The 17,967-nt window shown below is 36.0% G+C and overlaps 1 protein-coding gene across 4 annotated transcripts; it reads right to left on the minus strand.

Moving 5' to 3' along the window:
- Positions 1–4,051: 4,051 nt before the first annotated feature.
- RAD5 (DNA/RNA helicase protein) lies at positions 4,052–16,008 on the minus strand. 4 transcript variants are annotated; one of them, XM_086572005.1, is made up of 20 exons: positions 15,458–16,008; positions 15,249–15,382; positions 15,033–15,168; positions 14,685–14,738; positions 14,458–14,607; positions 14,209–14,360; positions 14,042–14,126; positions 13,626–13,958; positions 12,310–12,456; positions 12,026–12,181; positions 11,434–11,501; positions 10,297–10,419; positions 10,100–10,199; positions 9,883–9,995; positions 8,390–8,668; positions 8,061–8,261; positions 6,164–6,257; positions 5,999–6,070; positions 5,017–5,115; positions 4,052–4,790 (listed from the first exon to the last, which is right to left on the minus strand). In XM_086572005.1, exons 1-20 carry the CDS (start codon positions 15,932–15,934, stop codon positions 4,668–4,670), a joined length of 3,096 nt encoding a protein of 1,031 aa, XP_086428131.1. In that variant the 5' UTR covers positions 15,935–16,008; the 3' UTR covers positions 4,052–4,667. The 4 variants fall into 4 exon arrangements, with proteins under 4 accessions (XP_086428131.1, XP_086428132.1, XP_086428130.1 ...); XM_086572006.1 differs by having other exon boundaries at positions 13,626–13,886; positions 15,249–15,397; XM_086572004.1 differs by having other exon boundaries at positions 15,249–15,397.
- Positions 16,009–17,967: the final 1,959 nt, after the last annotated feature.

A 17,967-nucleotide genomic window follows, 5' to 3' on the forward strand; every position in this document is an offset into this window, starting at 1 on the left:
ATCAGTTTGTATAATTCTAATCACCCATAACAAACCCGTAACGAACTCCGGCCCGAAATTCTCAATAGTAAGAATTGTGCTTGCCATGCAATTCGTACTGCATGGCGATATTACTCTACCACTCTATAAATGGAAGCTCGATAAGTGTCTTCACTTCATCAAATTCAAATCAAAGAAATTTAGTACTAGCACGTATGGCTATGGATGCTGCAAACAGGCTTTCTGCAATTGCTACCAAAATGGGGCAACTGCAAAATGAAATTCAAAAGCACCGTAAAGTGCTAAACTTCATTTTGAGAAGTGTTAGAACAATGGATCCTGCATGGAGACACAGATAAGTCTTCAATAATTGGGCTCTCCCTCATTTCTTTCACTCCTAAGCGTAAAACTTCAACCCAAAAAACAAAAAACAAATTCATAAATGACTTGCGGCATAGCTTGTTGCACGTTTGCCATAATTATTTGTAAAACTCATTATCATTATCAATAAAATTTCCACTTAAAAAAACAAAAAACAAAACAAAACAAATTAATTTTTTTACTTTCAATGTTAATCCTTTATAGTTTTCTCCATATGATAGTAAGGTTGTATGGACTTATAACATTATAAAAAGTTAACAATTTGTTAAATTGTGGTAGATTTGTAGACTAGATTATGTAGATATATATAGACATACAAGAAATTGGGCTATAGAGCTGCTTCAAAAATAAAATTACTTTTAAAGACCCGGAAGTATTATTTTTGGGTTTTAATACCATTTTGGTTATTTTCACTAAAAGTCGTTATTTTTTAAAATGTTTTAGAATTTGGGGATATGACTCGAGACCGCCAGCGAAACTTCTTTTTTCAAAAAAAATCGTCTTCTCTTTTTACCCTTTAACCGTTTTTCATAGGGAAAAAAAAAAAAAAAAAAAACATTTTTTAAAATGCAGATGCACCACGTTATAAACTTATACATTTTAAAATGCATACACACCGCGCATTTTAAAATGCAGATATAAAATATATTTGATTATTTATTTTGTGGGTTTGATTAACTACTATTAAATGCAACGGGTTGGTTTAGGATTTAATGTTTAGAAATTTAGGATATAGGGGTTAGGGTTTAGTGTCTTAAGGTTTAGGGTTTGGGCTTAGGGTCTAGTTTATAGGGGTTAGGATTTAGTGTCTTAAGGTTTAGGGTTTGGGCTTACGGTCCAGTTTATAAAGATTTTGGGTTTAGTGTCTAGTGGTTTGGGGTTTAGACTTAACGACTAGTGTCAAAGACCTCCACAAAATATTGGAGGCATAATATTTTTAGTTTTTTCATTATATGCATTTTTAAATGTAAAGACAGGTGGTTATAAGTGAAATTTTTGTGTGATTCAAATTTTTGTTTTGCATCCCACTACGTTACTGGATAGATAGTCGTTATGCTTGTTTCCAAGTGAAGATATTTTCGTCTATTCCTGATAAAGTTGGGTAACATGTGGTCAATTCCATATTCTGGTCAAATTGGAGTATTAAATTCTAAAAAAATTCAAGAGGAGTCTTAAGACTACTAAAATGCAGATGCACCATGTTATAAATTTATATATTTTAAAATGCAGATGCTCTTAATAGTATCAAAATCATCAACGTGTTGGATAAATGAGCTTGCTAATGTCCCTGCAGCACTTGGGAAGAAGATGGTTGCAACCATGTACATTATAACTAGTTTTACAAAATCTCTCAATGCGTACATATCGCGTCTAATTAATGAGTTCTTTATTGCATCCACCACAACAGATTTCTGTAAGACTCCTTCCCCCTCAAAATTCCTCAAATATAAATCACTCTTTGGCGCTCTGTATGTGTTCCTTGGGAAAACTTGTACCATTTTTCATTCTAGTGGTAGCCCAAACGTTAATGCAATATCTTTCTCCGATAGTTTCAAGAGTTTATCACCAATTCTAAAGGCATCTTTCTCATAAGAGTATGTTCATATAACAGAGATTATGCTGCTTGCTGTTTTGGTCACGATAGAGTCCCTATCGAATCTTTTTTCGTAGAACAACATGAAGAAACTCCCAAAAGGTGTACCTCTAAATAAGTACAAGTGGTGCTCATTGATTTTGTCCCGGATCCCATTGATTAAGTCGTATAGTCCCTTGAGATTGCATCGATATTCTCCAAATGAGCTACTTTCTGTATCTTCTTCAACTGGTTTTGAAATCTCCTTCTGAACTTTATGTTTTGGATCATCTTCAAAATCTGAGTCAGAGTTTTCCCCATCTGAATTGTTAAAATGAAATACAAAATGAATTTGCATTTTAAAATGTATGACCAATGAAGTGATTTTACATTTTTAAATGTTGCCAGAGATTTCACATTTCAAAAAGTTGGCATACGCATTCCTAAAACAAATTGAAACCTTTATTTACTAATTACAATGTAAGTAATGCTTATAAACAATTCAGTTCTTTTTTTTTTCACAATGACAGTTAATGTTAACCAATCAAATAAAAGTTTTATAAGGAAAGTGAGTGAAACATCTACGTTTTTTTAAAATGTTTTTGAAAATATGAATTCTGATTTTGAAAATAAATGAGAAATTAATGGAAGATGCTAATTGCTATACGTTGAATTCACTAATTAATAAATTTCTATATATGATAATATTAAAATTTGTTAAAATTGGAAACAAATTTATTATATACCTTTGATCACGATTCGCAATTGACGTCTTCTTCATTTTTTATCTCTAACAAACTTAATTTTCTCGAGAATTTAGTTCTTTAAATTGAGTAACTTTTCATATCTAAAAATTTTGATTCAGTTTCTTTTTTTATTTGAAAATCAAAATTTTGTTTTGCATCCCACTACTGGGTAGTTAGTCGGTTCTACTGGTTTATAAGTGAGGATATTTTCGTCCATTCATGGTAAAATTGGATAACAGGTGTCAGTTCTATATTATGGTCAAATTGGGGTATTAAATTCTAAAAAAGTTTAAGATGAGTATTAGGACTACTAAATATTTATAACTAACTCCTCTAGACTAATTTTCTGTATAGACATAGTAGTATCAATAAATAGCTTAAGTATTTAAGTAGTTAACTTCATTAATCCATATTAAATTTTTAGTAGTCAAATGCACTATAGTTTTGTGAATTGAAATAAATACATAATTTTGTTGATATTTATTATTTAGACCTTCGAAAAAAAAAAAAAAAAATATATATATATATATATATATATATATATATATATATATATATATATATATATATATATATTATTATTTTTTTTTTTTTTTTTTTTTTTTTGGTTTTTTTTGGTGAGGTGGGTGTGGAATACTGGCTGGCTCCGTCCGTGCATTCACTTACAGTAACAAAACCAGAGAGCGTCGAAGCACGTAGTGCATGGTGATACCTGCGAAACACACCACAGCAGCGAAATGATATTCGTCATGAAATGGGCTTCTAGTCCGGTATTGAATATAGGCCCAAGGTCCATTCAATTAGTTGGTTGGGTCCAAGCCCAACAGAAATGGAAAAGGCTCAGGAAGTAAGGCTAGTTGCATATGCGGTCTTTTTACACACTGAGACCAGTTAACGAGGTTCAGGTGATCAGGACAAACTACAAATGTGGACGATTTGCAGGTGGTGAAATCTGATGTTGTGGTTGTAAATAGTACACAGTGCGAAAATCGCAGAACCGAAACATCTTTCAGATTACATCTCGTTTCAGAGGCCATCTATTCCCCAAAGCAAAACTAGGTTGGCAACAGGGCGTGTTTGGCAACGTTAAGATACTGAAAAAATATTTAATTCAGAACCATTCCTGGTGGTCCACTCTTGGTAGTTCATGAAACAACTAATTAAACATTATTAACTCATCAAACATACACAAAATTTTGACATAAAATTATTTCGCAAACCATTATTATTTCCATTAAAAAACAAAGCAAAATGGTGTGCTGTATTTCATGTAGGTCCCATGACGGACGGACCTCGCCGTACATGATCAGCAGTGAAGAACCATGCAGAGTTACGTATCCTATTTCAGTCATCACACTGAGTCACTGAACACTAAACAAACAAACTGCTACAGACAGCGTAACTTTTATTATGAATACATAAAACTGCAGTACATAGTACATAGTTATTAAGATTACAACTGGATATACTTTGATTCTCTTCATAATATATGCCTCGGTAAATTAACCTAAAAATTACAGCAGTATGTTGTCTTCATTCTTATGCTACAGGTATGCCTTATAGAGTGTTCTTCAGTTCAAGCTGGTTACCTATCACAGCTCCAACTGATATGACAGTGCTAGTGGCCACAAATCTTCTTCAACTTTGCTGCATTATGCTGATTTATTTTCACTTTAGACATGAAGGAAAGCTCAAGTTGCACTTGCAGTTTCCTCGTTATTGAGGACAGCGTATGGTACATCCAACATCTCCTAAAAGCCAAAACCATCAGGAACGCTTGCTCATTCACCAAAATTTATATACAGTGGATATACCCTGAACTGTGAAAAGTTACAAACTCTTTGCTTGTTATCGGATATTGTGGGGAACTCTGCAGTTCAAAATCTTCAATCTCAAATCATTGGATTCTCCTTTGGAACTGACAAGGTCATCCAAGTGTATTCCACTGCTTGTGTTTGACAGAAAATAGTATCATCACTCTTAATTGATTAAGTAAAGAGCATTTTCAGTTCCTCTATGCGTGCAGAACGGACTTCTTGATCAGTTAGGGCACCAGATATCAAACGCTGCTTACGAGCCTGCACTGCCTCCATTCTTTCCTCGACAGTTCCCTGTAAGCAAAATTAAACCAATTTTAACCTCCCATCAACAACACTCAACCAACTTCCTAAAACACCTCAAAAATACTTGGCCAAGAGCCCAAGATTCAATCTCCAACATAGGACCAAAGTCCAGAAGATGATGCATCTGTATGATGAACTCGTGCCTCCACATGCCAATCGGTTAATATTACTAGAAAAAAGGATAAAAAGTACGATGAGACAAGGAAACCCATACCTTCACAATGAACCGCTTTATTGATACACTTTTAGTTTGACCAATACGATGAATTCGCATTACTGCTTGTTCCTCGACAGCTGGGTTCCACCATGGATCCTACAAAATAAAAAAAGAAAAAGGTACCACTTATTGGAACTTGAGTTCTATTAGCAACCTCTTTTACGGAGTGATATTATTCAATTAAATCAATTTTCCATTTCTAAAACATGGTAGGACTAAAGTGTTAACAAGTATATCACAGGGGGTGAATGGAAGAAATAGATGGTGGTATCCCTAAGAACAAGGAAGATGCATAAAATGAATTATATCATTAGGTTATACAATTGTTATAAGTATGAAAGATACTGGCTCCAAAATTTCCAGCAAGATCTACTCAAATTAGGATCATCACGCCTCTATCAGCATATTTGCATGTGTTGCCCACAGATTTTGCAGTCTCCCTCCATATGCTACTCAAAAGTAGTTGTTCAGTATTACACTATATCATCGTATATCAATGTACTCCACCACGAATTATGGATAACCACTAGGAGAAACACATAAATTGAAGCTTAAATTCTGATTTGTTATCCCTAAAAACCAAATGTGTTGGCAGAATAAGATAAAAAATATAGAAACCATAGACTAGGAGTCCACATTAGTATAGCCATTTTATCAGAATGACCTCCAATGTTGACAATTAATGTACGTCCAATTCACGTGCTAACTAATATACTAACGCATATGAGGACTAAAGGTTTCATGCTACGAAGTCTTCACTGGCTGCTAAAATGCAACACAATAACTTATCGATAAACTAAGACCTCAATATTTTGTCAATCATGAACATCTACTATCGTCAGGTTAAGATGCATATGCAATATAAAAGATCTCCTATGAACTGATTGACCTATAAATAACTGACTAAGTTACTTATAAAAAAATCTGCCTGTGTGTGTTGTGCTTCCAACGTCATTAGGAGAAGTGAGAAGGTGTATACCATTACAAATGCATTGGACGCTGCAGTTAGGTTTATTCCAACTCCACCAGCTTTCAACGACATCAACAATACCTTCAGTGGCCAGCAATAGATTAAAAGTTTCAATTTGGACTGCAACAGCTTCAATTAGATACTTCATAAAAATCCACAAGTCCTAGAGCATACCATTATGTTTTCATCCTCAGAAAACTGCTTAATAACTTTTTCCCGATGCTGTTGATTAAGAGTCCCATCCAAACGAACAAATGAGATATTACTCCTAGAGGAAAACACAGTATGCAAAATGTAAGAAACCACATATATTCTCAATATATGTACCTGTAGTGAATTTACTGCTCATATACTTAAAGATGCGAGCTTTGCTTCAGAGTTAAATATGGTAGAAGAAATGTTTCTTTTTTCTCCTTTTGAGTGTTATATCAGTAAACCATGAATGATATATGTAAGACTGTAAGATCAGTGCTAGAAGAAAAAGTCAAGTACTTGAAACTCTATATACTGTCTGCACCCACATGGCATTGTAAGTAGGTGTCACCCTAACACAGAAAGTTATAGACTGCAATTCAGGTCGTCAATGTTAACTTAAATCTTCTAGATAGATGTACTTATCAATTCTATTAGACTACATTTTTGGCTAGAAGTAGTAGACTTCTATCTAATGGTCCACCTAAGATTTGAGTCCAAATCTTGTCGCATAAAAGCCATTAAAATGCATTACTGTTGTCGTTTGTGTTTCTGATAGTGTTGACAGCTATGTGGTTTCTACTAACACCAGTAGACATGTGATGACGCTATAGTAGCATGAATTCGCTTCTAGATTTATCTCTCAAGAGTTGTTCTTCTAAAGTAAAGGAAGTCATCATGTAGTTGTATTTCTCCCGTGATGTCAAAGTTTCAATCTCATCTCTAAGTTTTCTGGAACATGGATATTACCAAAAATATTATTCTTCCAGTTCTTGAGTTTCTTTTTACTATCTTAAACATATCGTTAAACCAGTAAGCATGCAAACCTCTGTTATTATTTTCCCAGGACTTTCCAACGATGACTGCACCTCTGAAGATGAAATTCAGAAAGATTGGAAACAAAAACTTGGGAATTGCCTCCTCAAGTGGTTTCAAATGGACCATGGTCAGATTCAGTGATTAGCGATTTTCACCTTCGGAAGGTCTGCCAGTTTGTGTTGACAATAGCACCATCCACACTATTTTGTGAGATCATCTCTTGTTTGTCAAAGTGGAAGGAACTACCTTCAAAGCCCAGATCCAAGACCAGAACATAAAGTTCAGAAATGGAGCAGCTTGGTCAGTGTCAAAAGAAACTCTTTTGTATTTCACTTCTTGACAGTTCAACTCATCTAATCCCCCCATAATGAGCCAGTGCATGGAGTGATTACTTGTGATTTCTGTAAAACTATAGTTTGTCTTGTTGGGATTGGAGTATCTATAGACAAAGGTGCAGAGCAATTGGGTGTTTGTGGGTAGTTCTTTATCAACGCTACAATGTACCAATCCAAAGAGTAAAGAATCTGCAGATCCATAGTGGAACTCCAGCCTATCCAGAGGCCACTGGCCGCACACAGGTAGAATGAGGGAAGCCGAAGGGAGAGAATCTCGCGAAAACTGGTACTAGGAATGAGTTCGGGGAAAGAGACATGAGGAGTGAAGAAGGAGAACTGGGTCGGATTGGTTCTGTAGATCTCAAAGGAGCCAACAAAACAAGCTTAAGAGGTGATACTTGGTGGTGGTTCTGGTGGTGGACGAACAGAATATGAACTCAACGGAGCAATGTAAGGTGATGGTGCTTGACCGCCATCGTCGGCAAGCCATTAGGGACTAGCGGTGCCTAAAGAGTCTTTAGTGTTAGACCTCCCTACAGCAGTCAAGAAACAGCCCTCCCAACACAATTAAGAACTTCAAAGTAACAGATTTATCGGGAAAAACAAAAAGTGGTACATTTTCTAATCGGATATAGAGAAACAAGCACAGCTTAACCAAACAATAGCATGCAGTAAGCCAGCACTATAACCACTTTAATTCAATATTATCAGGAGGAAAAATATACCGAGAAAGAGGAATCTGCAAAAGGTCTAAAAAGGCAGTCCACTGGCTAAAAACAATGCTTTTGGACCCTGATGAGCAAAGATTTTTGAGTTCGTGCAGTAGAACTGCAACTTTGGAAGACTCTGCCCAGTTTTTCTCAACATCAATTCGGAACCGGCTATCACTAGGAGCAGTTATAAGGTCTTGCTTATTGATTGCTTTCCTGTCAATAGATAATTCCAGTGTAACCCTTTAGCTAGTGTTGTATACAAAAAAAAATCAGAAATAACCATGAAAGACACCAACAATCAGCCCAAATGACATAGTAGATGAAAGAGAAGATAATGATACCTACAAACAGGACAAAGGCCAGACGTATGATTTTGCCAGCTTGCCAACAGACATTCTCGACACAGGCGATGAGCACAAGGCGTCAACACAGCATCCTCAAAAGCTTCAAGGCAAATTGGACATTCTCCCTCTTCTCCTTTGCGTAGCTCTTCCACAACCTCCTGAATGTAGGCCTTCGAGGGCACATCATCCAGATCCCCCGGTACGGCATCTTGACCACCTTTAAGGAAACGTTTTGCAAGCTTATTCAAATCCGAAAACTCTTGTGTATCTCCCCGACTGGACACATGAAAGCCAGCCAACCCACCAGAAAACCACAAATCAGTTTCCAACATCAGATCAACGATAGTAATAACGAAAACAGTAGTAGTATTAACAGCGGTACTAGCATTATAAGTCATAATCATGAAGATGATGATGCTGATGCTGATGCTGATGCTGATGCTGATGCTGATGCTGATGCTGATGCTGATGCTGATGCTGATGATGATGATGATCCCTATCAGTAGAATATTTACTGTTTTACTGGGTAAAACATTTACTGATTAAGGTAATGGTGACAGCAAGATGAGCCTGATCCAATGCACTATCTGACAACCAGATGATATGGCAATAGGACAAGTGTATATACATAAACGATGAGTTTAAAATTTCAATAATACTCCAGTAAGTTGCTCTGCACTAAAATATAGATGAAATCCATCTCACTAAGCAACTTGCCCCTCTTGACTGGGACCGTGTTTCTAGGTACATCCCTTTATGAAGAGTTACTAGTTATTACTATGATATACCTCTAAAAACCTATGCTGTCAAAAGCACCGCTTGGGCAGGTTTTCAACACCAATGCCTCACCTGCTTCAAAGTCCGCCCATGAGGCCATGACACATCAGCGGCACCGCCTAGGCAGCTGCCAGGCGGGAAAGGCATTTAAACTAAAAGCAACTTTAAAAAAATAAAAGCCCAACATGAGAAAACCAAAAAAGAAGCCCAAAACTCTTAAACCAAAAAAAAAAAACCCAAACTTTAACCAACTGAGCTATGAAAGCAATGCAAAGTATGCAGGATTTATCACCATGTAATTTGTATGAAAATCCAACACTTTTAATGTTTAAATGTTTGTAATATATGATTTGTTACTATAAGAGTATGTTCATAAGAGCAAACAAACTGCAAGAAATATACTTTTTGATAAGTAGACACGTAGTATATGTCACTGTAAAACAAAGAATTGTTTGGGGGGTCAAACTGTACGTTGACTGGTCAAAGGTACTGCCCAGGCAGTGTCCAAAGCGGACTGAAACTGGCCTAACGCTTTTTACAGCATAGCTAAAAACAATATAGACTCTAAAAGCAACAATGTACCCTATCTGAAGTCCAAACAACCACTAGCGACTAGCAATCACCTTCCCAGATTTTGCTGGAATGTGAAAATGTGATCATTGAAAAGAACCAGGAGAGGAAACACAAGAAAACTAACAGGGTCTGAAGCAAACCTCATCACAAGAAATGGATGATCACAACATTGTCGAAGACGTAAAAGCAACTCCAAAATAGAAGCATAATTGTGAAGAACCTTCCCTTGCTCCACAAACTGGTCAAACTTGACCTGAAAGAAACCACAAAGCCATGTTTTAGCAGTCACAAAAATGGAAACAAAAGAAATGCAATGGCTTCACTTCCTACAAGTTATTCATTTAAGTTCACACTCGCCTTTGATTTCTTAAACAAAGCCTCATAGAAATCCTTCTCAGCAGCTGTGAGCTCGCAGTAAATCACCTTAACATCAGCAGGAGGAAGAACAAGAATTGGCCTACAACAAAACAAAAGAAAAAAATAATAATGATAATAATTAAACCAAGGAAAACGCGTGGATATAACTAGATTGCATCCGTGAGCAGATTGTATACCTTCCATCTCTGTCTGTGCTACACTTCGTCCTTCTCAACATGATGGGCTTCAAGATAGACTGTACCAACTTTAAACCCCGTCCATCACCCTCCTCAAAAGGCTTTTGAACGAGTTTGTTCCACCTAATGGTTAAAATAATCGTTTATTTTCTAAATAACATAATTGACAGTTGAATTGAACATTGGCCCTAGAAGTACTTCAAGTAAATTTAGCAAATAAGTCAACAAATGAAAAAGAAGGGTATTAATAAAAGCTATCACATACAGCATATGCAGTACAATAATGAAGTACTCGAAATCATTCATTTATACAGAGAAGCTAACAACATAGGTGACTGGTACAATCTCTAAAGGGGCCCGCATGATGCAACTGTTGTATTCATCCATTTGGATGTCAGGCTCAATCAGATTGTAATGGATGGTGAATCTAAATATAGGCAGTAGGGGGGGGGGTAGCATAAATAACCTAGTCGGGAGGCTAGCTACCATAATAATGCAGTGCTTCACTCATGGAAGGCCCTCTGCATATGTTGTACTAGTAACTCCTATCTTTGTGAATATAATAGAGAATCATAGCTTGTAAAAAAACAAATCTTCTTAATTTTCAGTTGTAAGGTGAAAAGAATTTTTCATCAGTAACTAAATCTATTAGATTTCACTAGTTTACCATATCTTTAAATTCAAAAGAACGCATGCAGACTCCAAGTTTAACTTTCATGTCTCCAATGAGGTACTAAGAGTAAAATTATATCATGGCTAATGGAGAAGAAGTTTGGAGAGAAAAGAGATGAAAAAGAGGCTACTGCCTTAGTTAGTTTCGGTCTTTTATCACTTGTATAGATATAATAAAATAATAGGGTTTACAATAAAGAGGGGGGGTTGTTAATCAAACACAACCTATTCTTTAACACTACACATCATAGTTGGTCTCATATATACTTCTTATTCATTCATGTAATAAGTGGGACATATAAATCTCTATAGGAAATTTTTTGAAATCTATTAGCTTACAAATGTAGCAAAATGAGGTCCTACTGTACTGAGTTTGAAGCTTAATAACATTCAAGTGAAACGACTAAAAGCAGTAGAACTGGATACAAAACATCTGGAACTTAAACTAAAAGTAGCAGAAGTTACCAGCCCCAGTTGCCCCAAGGTTCCACCCTCAAAAACCTCAGAAGACTGTAAATGTCCTCAAGATTGTTCTGTCAAACACAATTCAGCAATTAGAGAGTGAGTATTAATGGTAGATCAAAAATAAACGTACAAAATTCACTTATACAGACTGAACTCCAGGAGTGTAGGTTAATACCCAAATACATGAAAAACCCTATATATCCGTAGAAGGTTAGCAGTTCCAACTTCATCTAAAAGGAAAAGTTAATAACCTCTCTAACTTTCAATTTAATTTGAAGTGTATGAAACACTATGGTCCATAATTAAGTCTATAGTATAATTAATGAAAAAGGCAAGTTAAATGTACCATAAGGTACAGGCTACAATACTTTGGACAAACACATAGATAGATGGGTTTTTGTTAAAATCATATATTATCAAGCCAGAGTGGGTGCACACTTCAACAAAGTAAAACAATTTCACTGTCCTGTCTTTCAAAAAGAGGACTAGTGAAAAAATTTCTTCAAGCAAAGTAGTAGAGGATCTCTTGGAAAAAAAAATTATGGTGAGACGAAACACACTAGAGTACAGCACAACCAAGGAAAAAAATCACCTGTATAGGTGTACCAGTCAGGCACCAACGGCGATCAGCGATTAGAGCAGATGTAGCAACAGAGATTTGGCTTTTCGAGTTTTTTATGGTATGTGCTTCATCAAGTACAACCCTGAACCACCGCACCGAATGAAGTCCTCCACCCTCTTCAGCATTCTAACTCAACCAAACAGATAATATTGAAAATAACTAAATATCATTAGGTTCACCTGTATTTAAGAATGCATCAATAGAAAAGTTAACCAAGACACTGCTTTAGACAAATTTTAAGCATCTGAAGATACCTCGGTAGAATATTCCGAAGTCAATACGCCATAGGTAGTGAGAACAACATCATTTTGTGCTAGAAGCTTCGCATCTTTTGGTCTGCTATGTCCATAATGAACATATATGGACAAAGAACCAGGTTCGCCATGGGTTTCTATTTCTTCCTGTCATTCGAAAATAAAAATGTCAGAAGTCAGAGATGGCAAATAGGACTTATATGGACTCAACAGAGAAGGTATGTACCAAGAAGAAGAAGAAGAAGATACTTCAGAACTTGAGAATTTAGACCTCTTGCTCAATCATCTCTATAACACCCAACTACAGTTACGTAGATGATTGAGACTAAGTGCAACGGCGCATTCTAATACAATAAAAAGGAGAAAATGAGGTCCAATGGTGCACTGCAACACAATCCTCAACTGTTTTTGGATATCTCACTGAATTTATGCAGCATGATTTGAGGGGATGTGGTAGAGCTCAGGAGCCACTGTCCCTGGTGTTCGAAATCATACACCACTGCTAGTGGCGTCCAAGTTAACTTCACCAATTTAGTACCTTGTTTTATTATCACTGTGTTAAACACTTTTTGTGCCGTTGCCAGTGGCGTCCAAGTCTTTCCATCATTGCACGTCCAAACCCTATTCCCTCATATACATACACAATGCTATGAAGTTATGAGGTTGCAGCAGGCAAACCATTGGACATAGTCTAAAAATTTAGAATACGCTACAGAGGATAAGCATTCTTAAAATTCTAATGGAGGAAGATTGTCAAGGGAAAGGGAGGTGGTATCATATCTCCCCTCGTCCTCAGTTAAGGTGTGGTTTCCTTTTCAACTTGGAAAAGGGGGCATCGATCAAGTTTAATTGGTATAAATTGTGTAACACATTTGTATATGACATAGTTGCAACTTGCAAGAGAGATGGATCTGTGTTATATCAACAATGTGATGTGAAGCAAACCTGAAAGTCCCATTAAGGAATGGTAAAACATTCAGTTCTTCCCTACAAGGAAGCAGAACGAAGACACACGTTGAATCAAGTTTTTCTTTCTGGGTTGGTTAGAGGTTTGTCAAGTATAGTGACAGTAAACCAACAGACCTAGTTTGTAATTAGAACAGTGTAAACCACTAACAAGAGTTCGTTAGACTTTAGACCTCAGGATCAATATACTTAAAGTTTGAGACAGATCAGTCTCAGCTGTGTCTCTACTCCAGCCCATTGTTTATAAATATATTCTCTTTTTACTGTTCCGCAAAAAATGTGACTGTTTGAATACTTGTCAACTATTGATACACCAATAACATCAAAAGATAGCATAAAACCATTATCACCTTCCATTGGCCAAGCAAAGTCATCGGGCAAACAATCAAATTCCCACCGCCAATAAGTGAAGTCCTAGGCTTCAATAGCTTATCAAAACCAGAATGCTTTGTCATTTTCTTTGAAGGAGTTGGTGATTGTTCTGACATACTGTTTATTTCAGTAGCTTCTTCTGATGCTTGAATACCTGAGGATCCACCTCTCTCGGAATGAGAAAGCAGAAGAGCTATGGTCATAATTGTCTTCCCAAGTCCCATTGCATCTGCCAAAATCTTCAAAAATATACTCGAGTTAGGACACTCAAGTTTTCTCCTTCTTTTCTGGGTGGGAGTTGCCTGTGTGTGCTGAGGGGGGAACAGAAGGTTTCTTACATAGAAATGGGAGTTATAATATTTGAACGCTAAAGAAACAGAAATATGTAACTTACACCTCCTCTTGACATTTGGAGAGTGCTGGGAAATTCTGTTGTAGCATCCCCAGAAAATACATTCAAGAAGATAACAAGCTCCCTCCTAGACATGAACGCACAAGTCAAACACTAGCCTGACAAAACAGAAAGGAAAAGAAAAATAAATTAATTAAGTTCCAAAGTACTTGTCGGCAAGACGATATGCATCCCAACATGGATGAAGAGTTGTTGCAGCTTCCTCCAAGCATCTCCCCTTCTCCAGCTGGACCATCCAGTGAAGCGCTTGTTTTTGGTAGGGTCGTAGTTCACACTGCAGGGTTCTCGGCGGGTCCATTTCCTACGATACAAAAGAAATGCAAGGCATGTATTTATACCTTCATGTAAAGTTGCAGTGATATGACACGGATATATAATATTTGTGAAGAAGTAAATACCTCTAGCTCCGAGCTATTTCCTATGCCAACAATATCATCCATCTCAGCATCTGAAATGGGTTCCTGCTCGTTATCATCTTTACTTTCTTGGGTCATTGGTTTCTTAGAGTTGCAAATGTGTAACAACGAGGCATTAATTCCAGAATCTTCCTGTTAAAACATCATTAGTGACCACAAACATGATGTTACTAACAGGAACGAAAATCAAATTATTTCATCTCTTGTACCTTTAAGCCTAAAGGCCGCTTTCTTGTGTAAAGATCCTCTGGAGTAACTTCTGCCTAATTAAGATTAAGGAATTGACTTCAACTTCAGTAGCAAACTTGATTAAAAAAAATAGGCAAACAAATTGCTGCAATGACTTAAAGTATACAATAGTAGAAATCTGCCCAACCATTGTGAGATTGGCTTCTTTTCAATGTATTTTTTCAGTTTTTCTTATTTTCTCTTTACTAAAAAGAATATTGAAATCATGCTTCATGTATCCAGCACTCGGCCAATAGAAATTATATGTACAATAACAACTATCACAAAAAGCTTGTAAATGATCATATAATTAAAATCAATAGCATTACCTTCTTAAAGGCGGTCATCCCAAGCAACTTAAACAAAGTTGGGAGAGGATGAACAACTGATTCCTCGTTAACACTATTGGCTGACTTGATCGAAGTTTTGTGAAACTTACGGAACATGGAGCTATTGATGTAGACACTGATAGATACAGACAACACAAAATTGTCAAACATCATATACCCATTCCAAAAAAAACACAAAATTTACCCTGAGCATACCTGACTAACAAAACAACAGTATCCATAATCCCAAGAACATCCGGAGCATATTTACACTGTCCTTCAACTCTAATCTTCTTATCCTTCACCAATGGCAAAAGGCACCGTGCCCACTCATTCGGAATGCGACCAATCTCCAACAAAAACAACTACATTATAAAGTATGCATTCATTTATAATAAACTAAAAACAATATAGTATTTAAATACCTCTCCAGCCTCCTTGGTAGAAAACCTAACAATCTCCGAACAAGCAGAAGGCGATCGCCCTCCTCGCCCCCCAACAAACTTATTCCCCGAATTCTTTACCGGAAACGAAAACACTACTTCATCACCACCTTTCAACTTCCTTCCTTTACAAGTAGACATACACGACACTTCCGAACTACCAACAAACCACCATTCACTATCCTCCCCATTCTCACAAACACTCTCATTCACGTCTGGCACTGATGATGACGTGGACACCACTCTACTGTCAAGTTTAGAGACCACTTCATTTTTTTCAAGTTTTCTAGGTTGGGGTTTTTTTGAATAATTAGGGGTGTCAAAAATAATGTTAATTGCAGCAGTGATATCATTGTTTGACATATGTAGAGCACGGATTATATCCATTTCTGAATATTCTTGACCGATTATTGACCGAATTGTGTTAATCATTTCGTCTTTGACTTTACTATTTGCCATAAAACAAAAACCCTAACCCTAAAATTGGAACTTAAAAATGAGGAAAGCAAGGCGCGGTCTGGTTTTGTACTTGTTAAAAAGCAAATGTGTCGCGGTATTTATTTCCCGCCATTTGGCAACTCGCTATATGCCGATATTTGACCGGTAATCAACCGATATTTATATATATTTGTTAGAGTGTTATTGGTGGAGGAAATTTAAATCAATGGTTAATTCATAAAACAACTAAAGAAATTTACAAAATATAAATTGCATTTTCTTAGGACTACCTTTCATAACATAACATAATATGAACTCGATCTACATAATTTTTATATATTTGACTTTATACGTGGCATATTATAGTTTGTATATTATTGTTTTTTCTTAAGTTGATTTAGCTACGATTTCTTAGCAAAGTGGTGATTAAGAAAGGAAATAAGTTGGTTTGATTTTTTTTTTTTTTTTTTTTTTTTTTTTTGCTTTAATTTTATTTATTTCAATGAAATTACAATGCAACATCAATAAAATTTGAAATTTTACTTTTCTATTGTTGTGGTTGCTTTAAACATCAAAGGTTTAATTTGCTTGAAATAATGATGTTTCTTTTGTTGAATATACAAAGCAATGATCAGATACTGTTATCTATTCAAACTAAGATCATGCAGTTAGTGTTATTACTTTGGTTAGATTTAGAGAGAACTGAGGTTAATGTATGTGTTTTGTACAAACTATTCTTGCTATTTGAAAACTCCTACGCCAAATAACCTCATTTTAATATTTAGCATAAGTTATTTGAGTGTCATCAACATCAAAGACCATTAATACTGAGTAGTTGAGAATGCTCCCAGTGACCCACGTCAGCCTCCCTTTTTTCTCTCAGACTGACACATCAGATTTTACCTAAAAAAATAAATTATACGCCCTTTTTTGGCGATTTCAATTGTTCGTAGCCCAAAATAGATAAAAACCTCCGTTCTTAAATCTTATCTCCATTCTTAAACAAAAGTAATCCTGAAAAAGTAAGAGCTAAGTAGTAAAACTTCTCTCTTCCTTCTCCTTTCTTAAACAAAAAGAAACCTTAAACACGACATCTGATAGTCAAGAGTTACCAAAAGATACTCCTCTAACAGGTTTTTGGAGTGCTTCCTGGAAAAATAATCCAGCCCCCAATATGGTGCTGAGAGTCCGACCTTAAGAATGAAAGCAACCATGAAAGAGTCTTTTCTCAACACATCACCAAAAACCATACAAGAGGAACAGGGTGTTCAGAGTCCTGTACCAGGTGAGAGAATATTTGTGACAAAAGCTTTTTTTGGAGGTAATTTCCATTAGGTAATTTTCATTTTATATATTGTTTTATGATATAACTTATTACTGTTTTGTAGCTTTATTTATTTCTTTGTGTTTTAATGTAAGAGTTTCTGGAGGAGAAATAAGAGGAAGGTTTTTGTTACTGTAGGACTTTTAGGGAGTGGGTATGTTTTGTATAAGCTTTATAATGGACATAGACAGAGGCTTTTGGATTTAGAGAGGGAGCTTGAAAGGGCGCGCGAAGCCGATGAACTCATTAAAGCACAGTTAGTTAATAACACTCTTGGACTTTTTTTAAAGTTTCATTTTGTTTAGTAGTGAAATTTATTTGTTGTTTTTGGTTTGATAGGCTGCAAGCTCATTTTGAGAGCATTCAGAGAATAGTTGATTCGACAACGTTACCTTATGCTATGTACTATTTATGAATCGGTATCCGATGAATTAGATCATTCACAAATTACCGATAGATTAAAGCTAGAAAAGGATACACTAACATCTTTGGAGAAGATTGAGATATGGGAAAATCTGAAAATTCTAAGTATGAACGACCACTTGGCTATTACACAACATTGTGCGGTTTACATTATCGCACTTGGTTTCTAGCTAATTTAAGTTGCTTTTGTTTTTTTTAGTTGTTTTACTAGATTTCCGCGAGATTGGCGGTGTCATTATGGGCAATGGCGGTACTCAACTTATACATCGAGTTCAAGTCAACATTTTAGGGAGACATCTCTACATTG

This window comes from Coptis chinensis, chromosome 7 (assembly GCF_015680905.1).
Source record: "Coptis chinensis isolate HL-2020 chromosome 7, ASM1568090v1, whole genome shotgun sequence".
NCBI classification, from domain to species: domain Eukaryota; kingdom Viridiplantae; phylum Streptophyta; class Magnoliopsida; order Ranunculales; family Ranunculaceae; genus Coptis; species Coptis chinensis.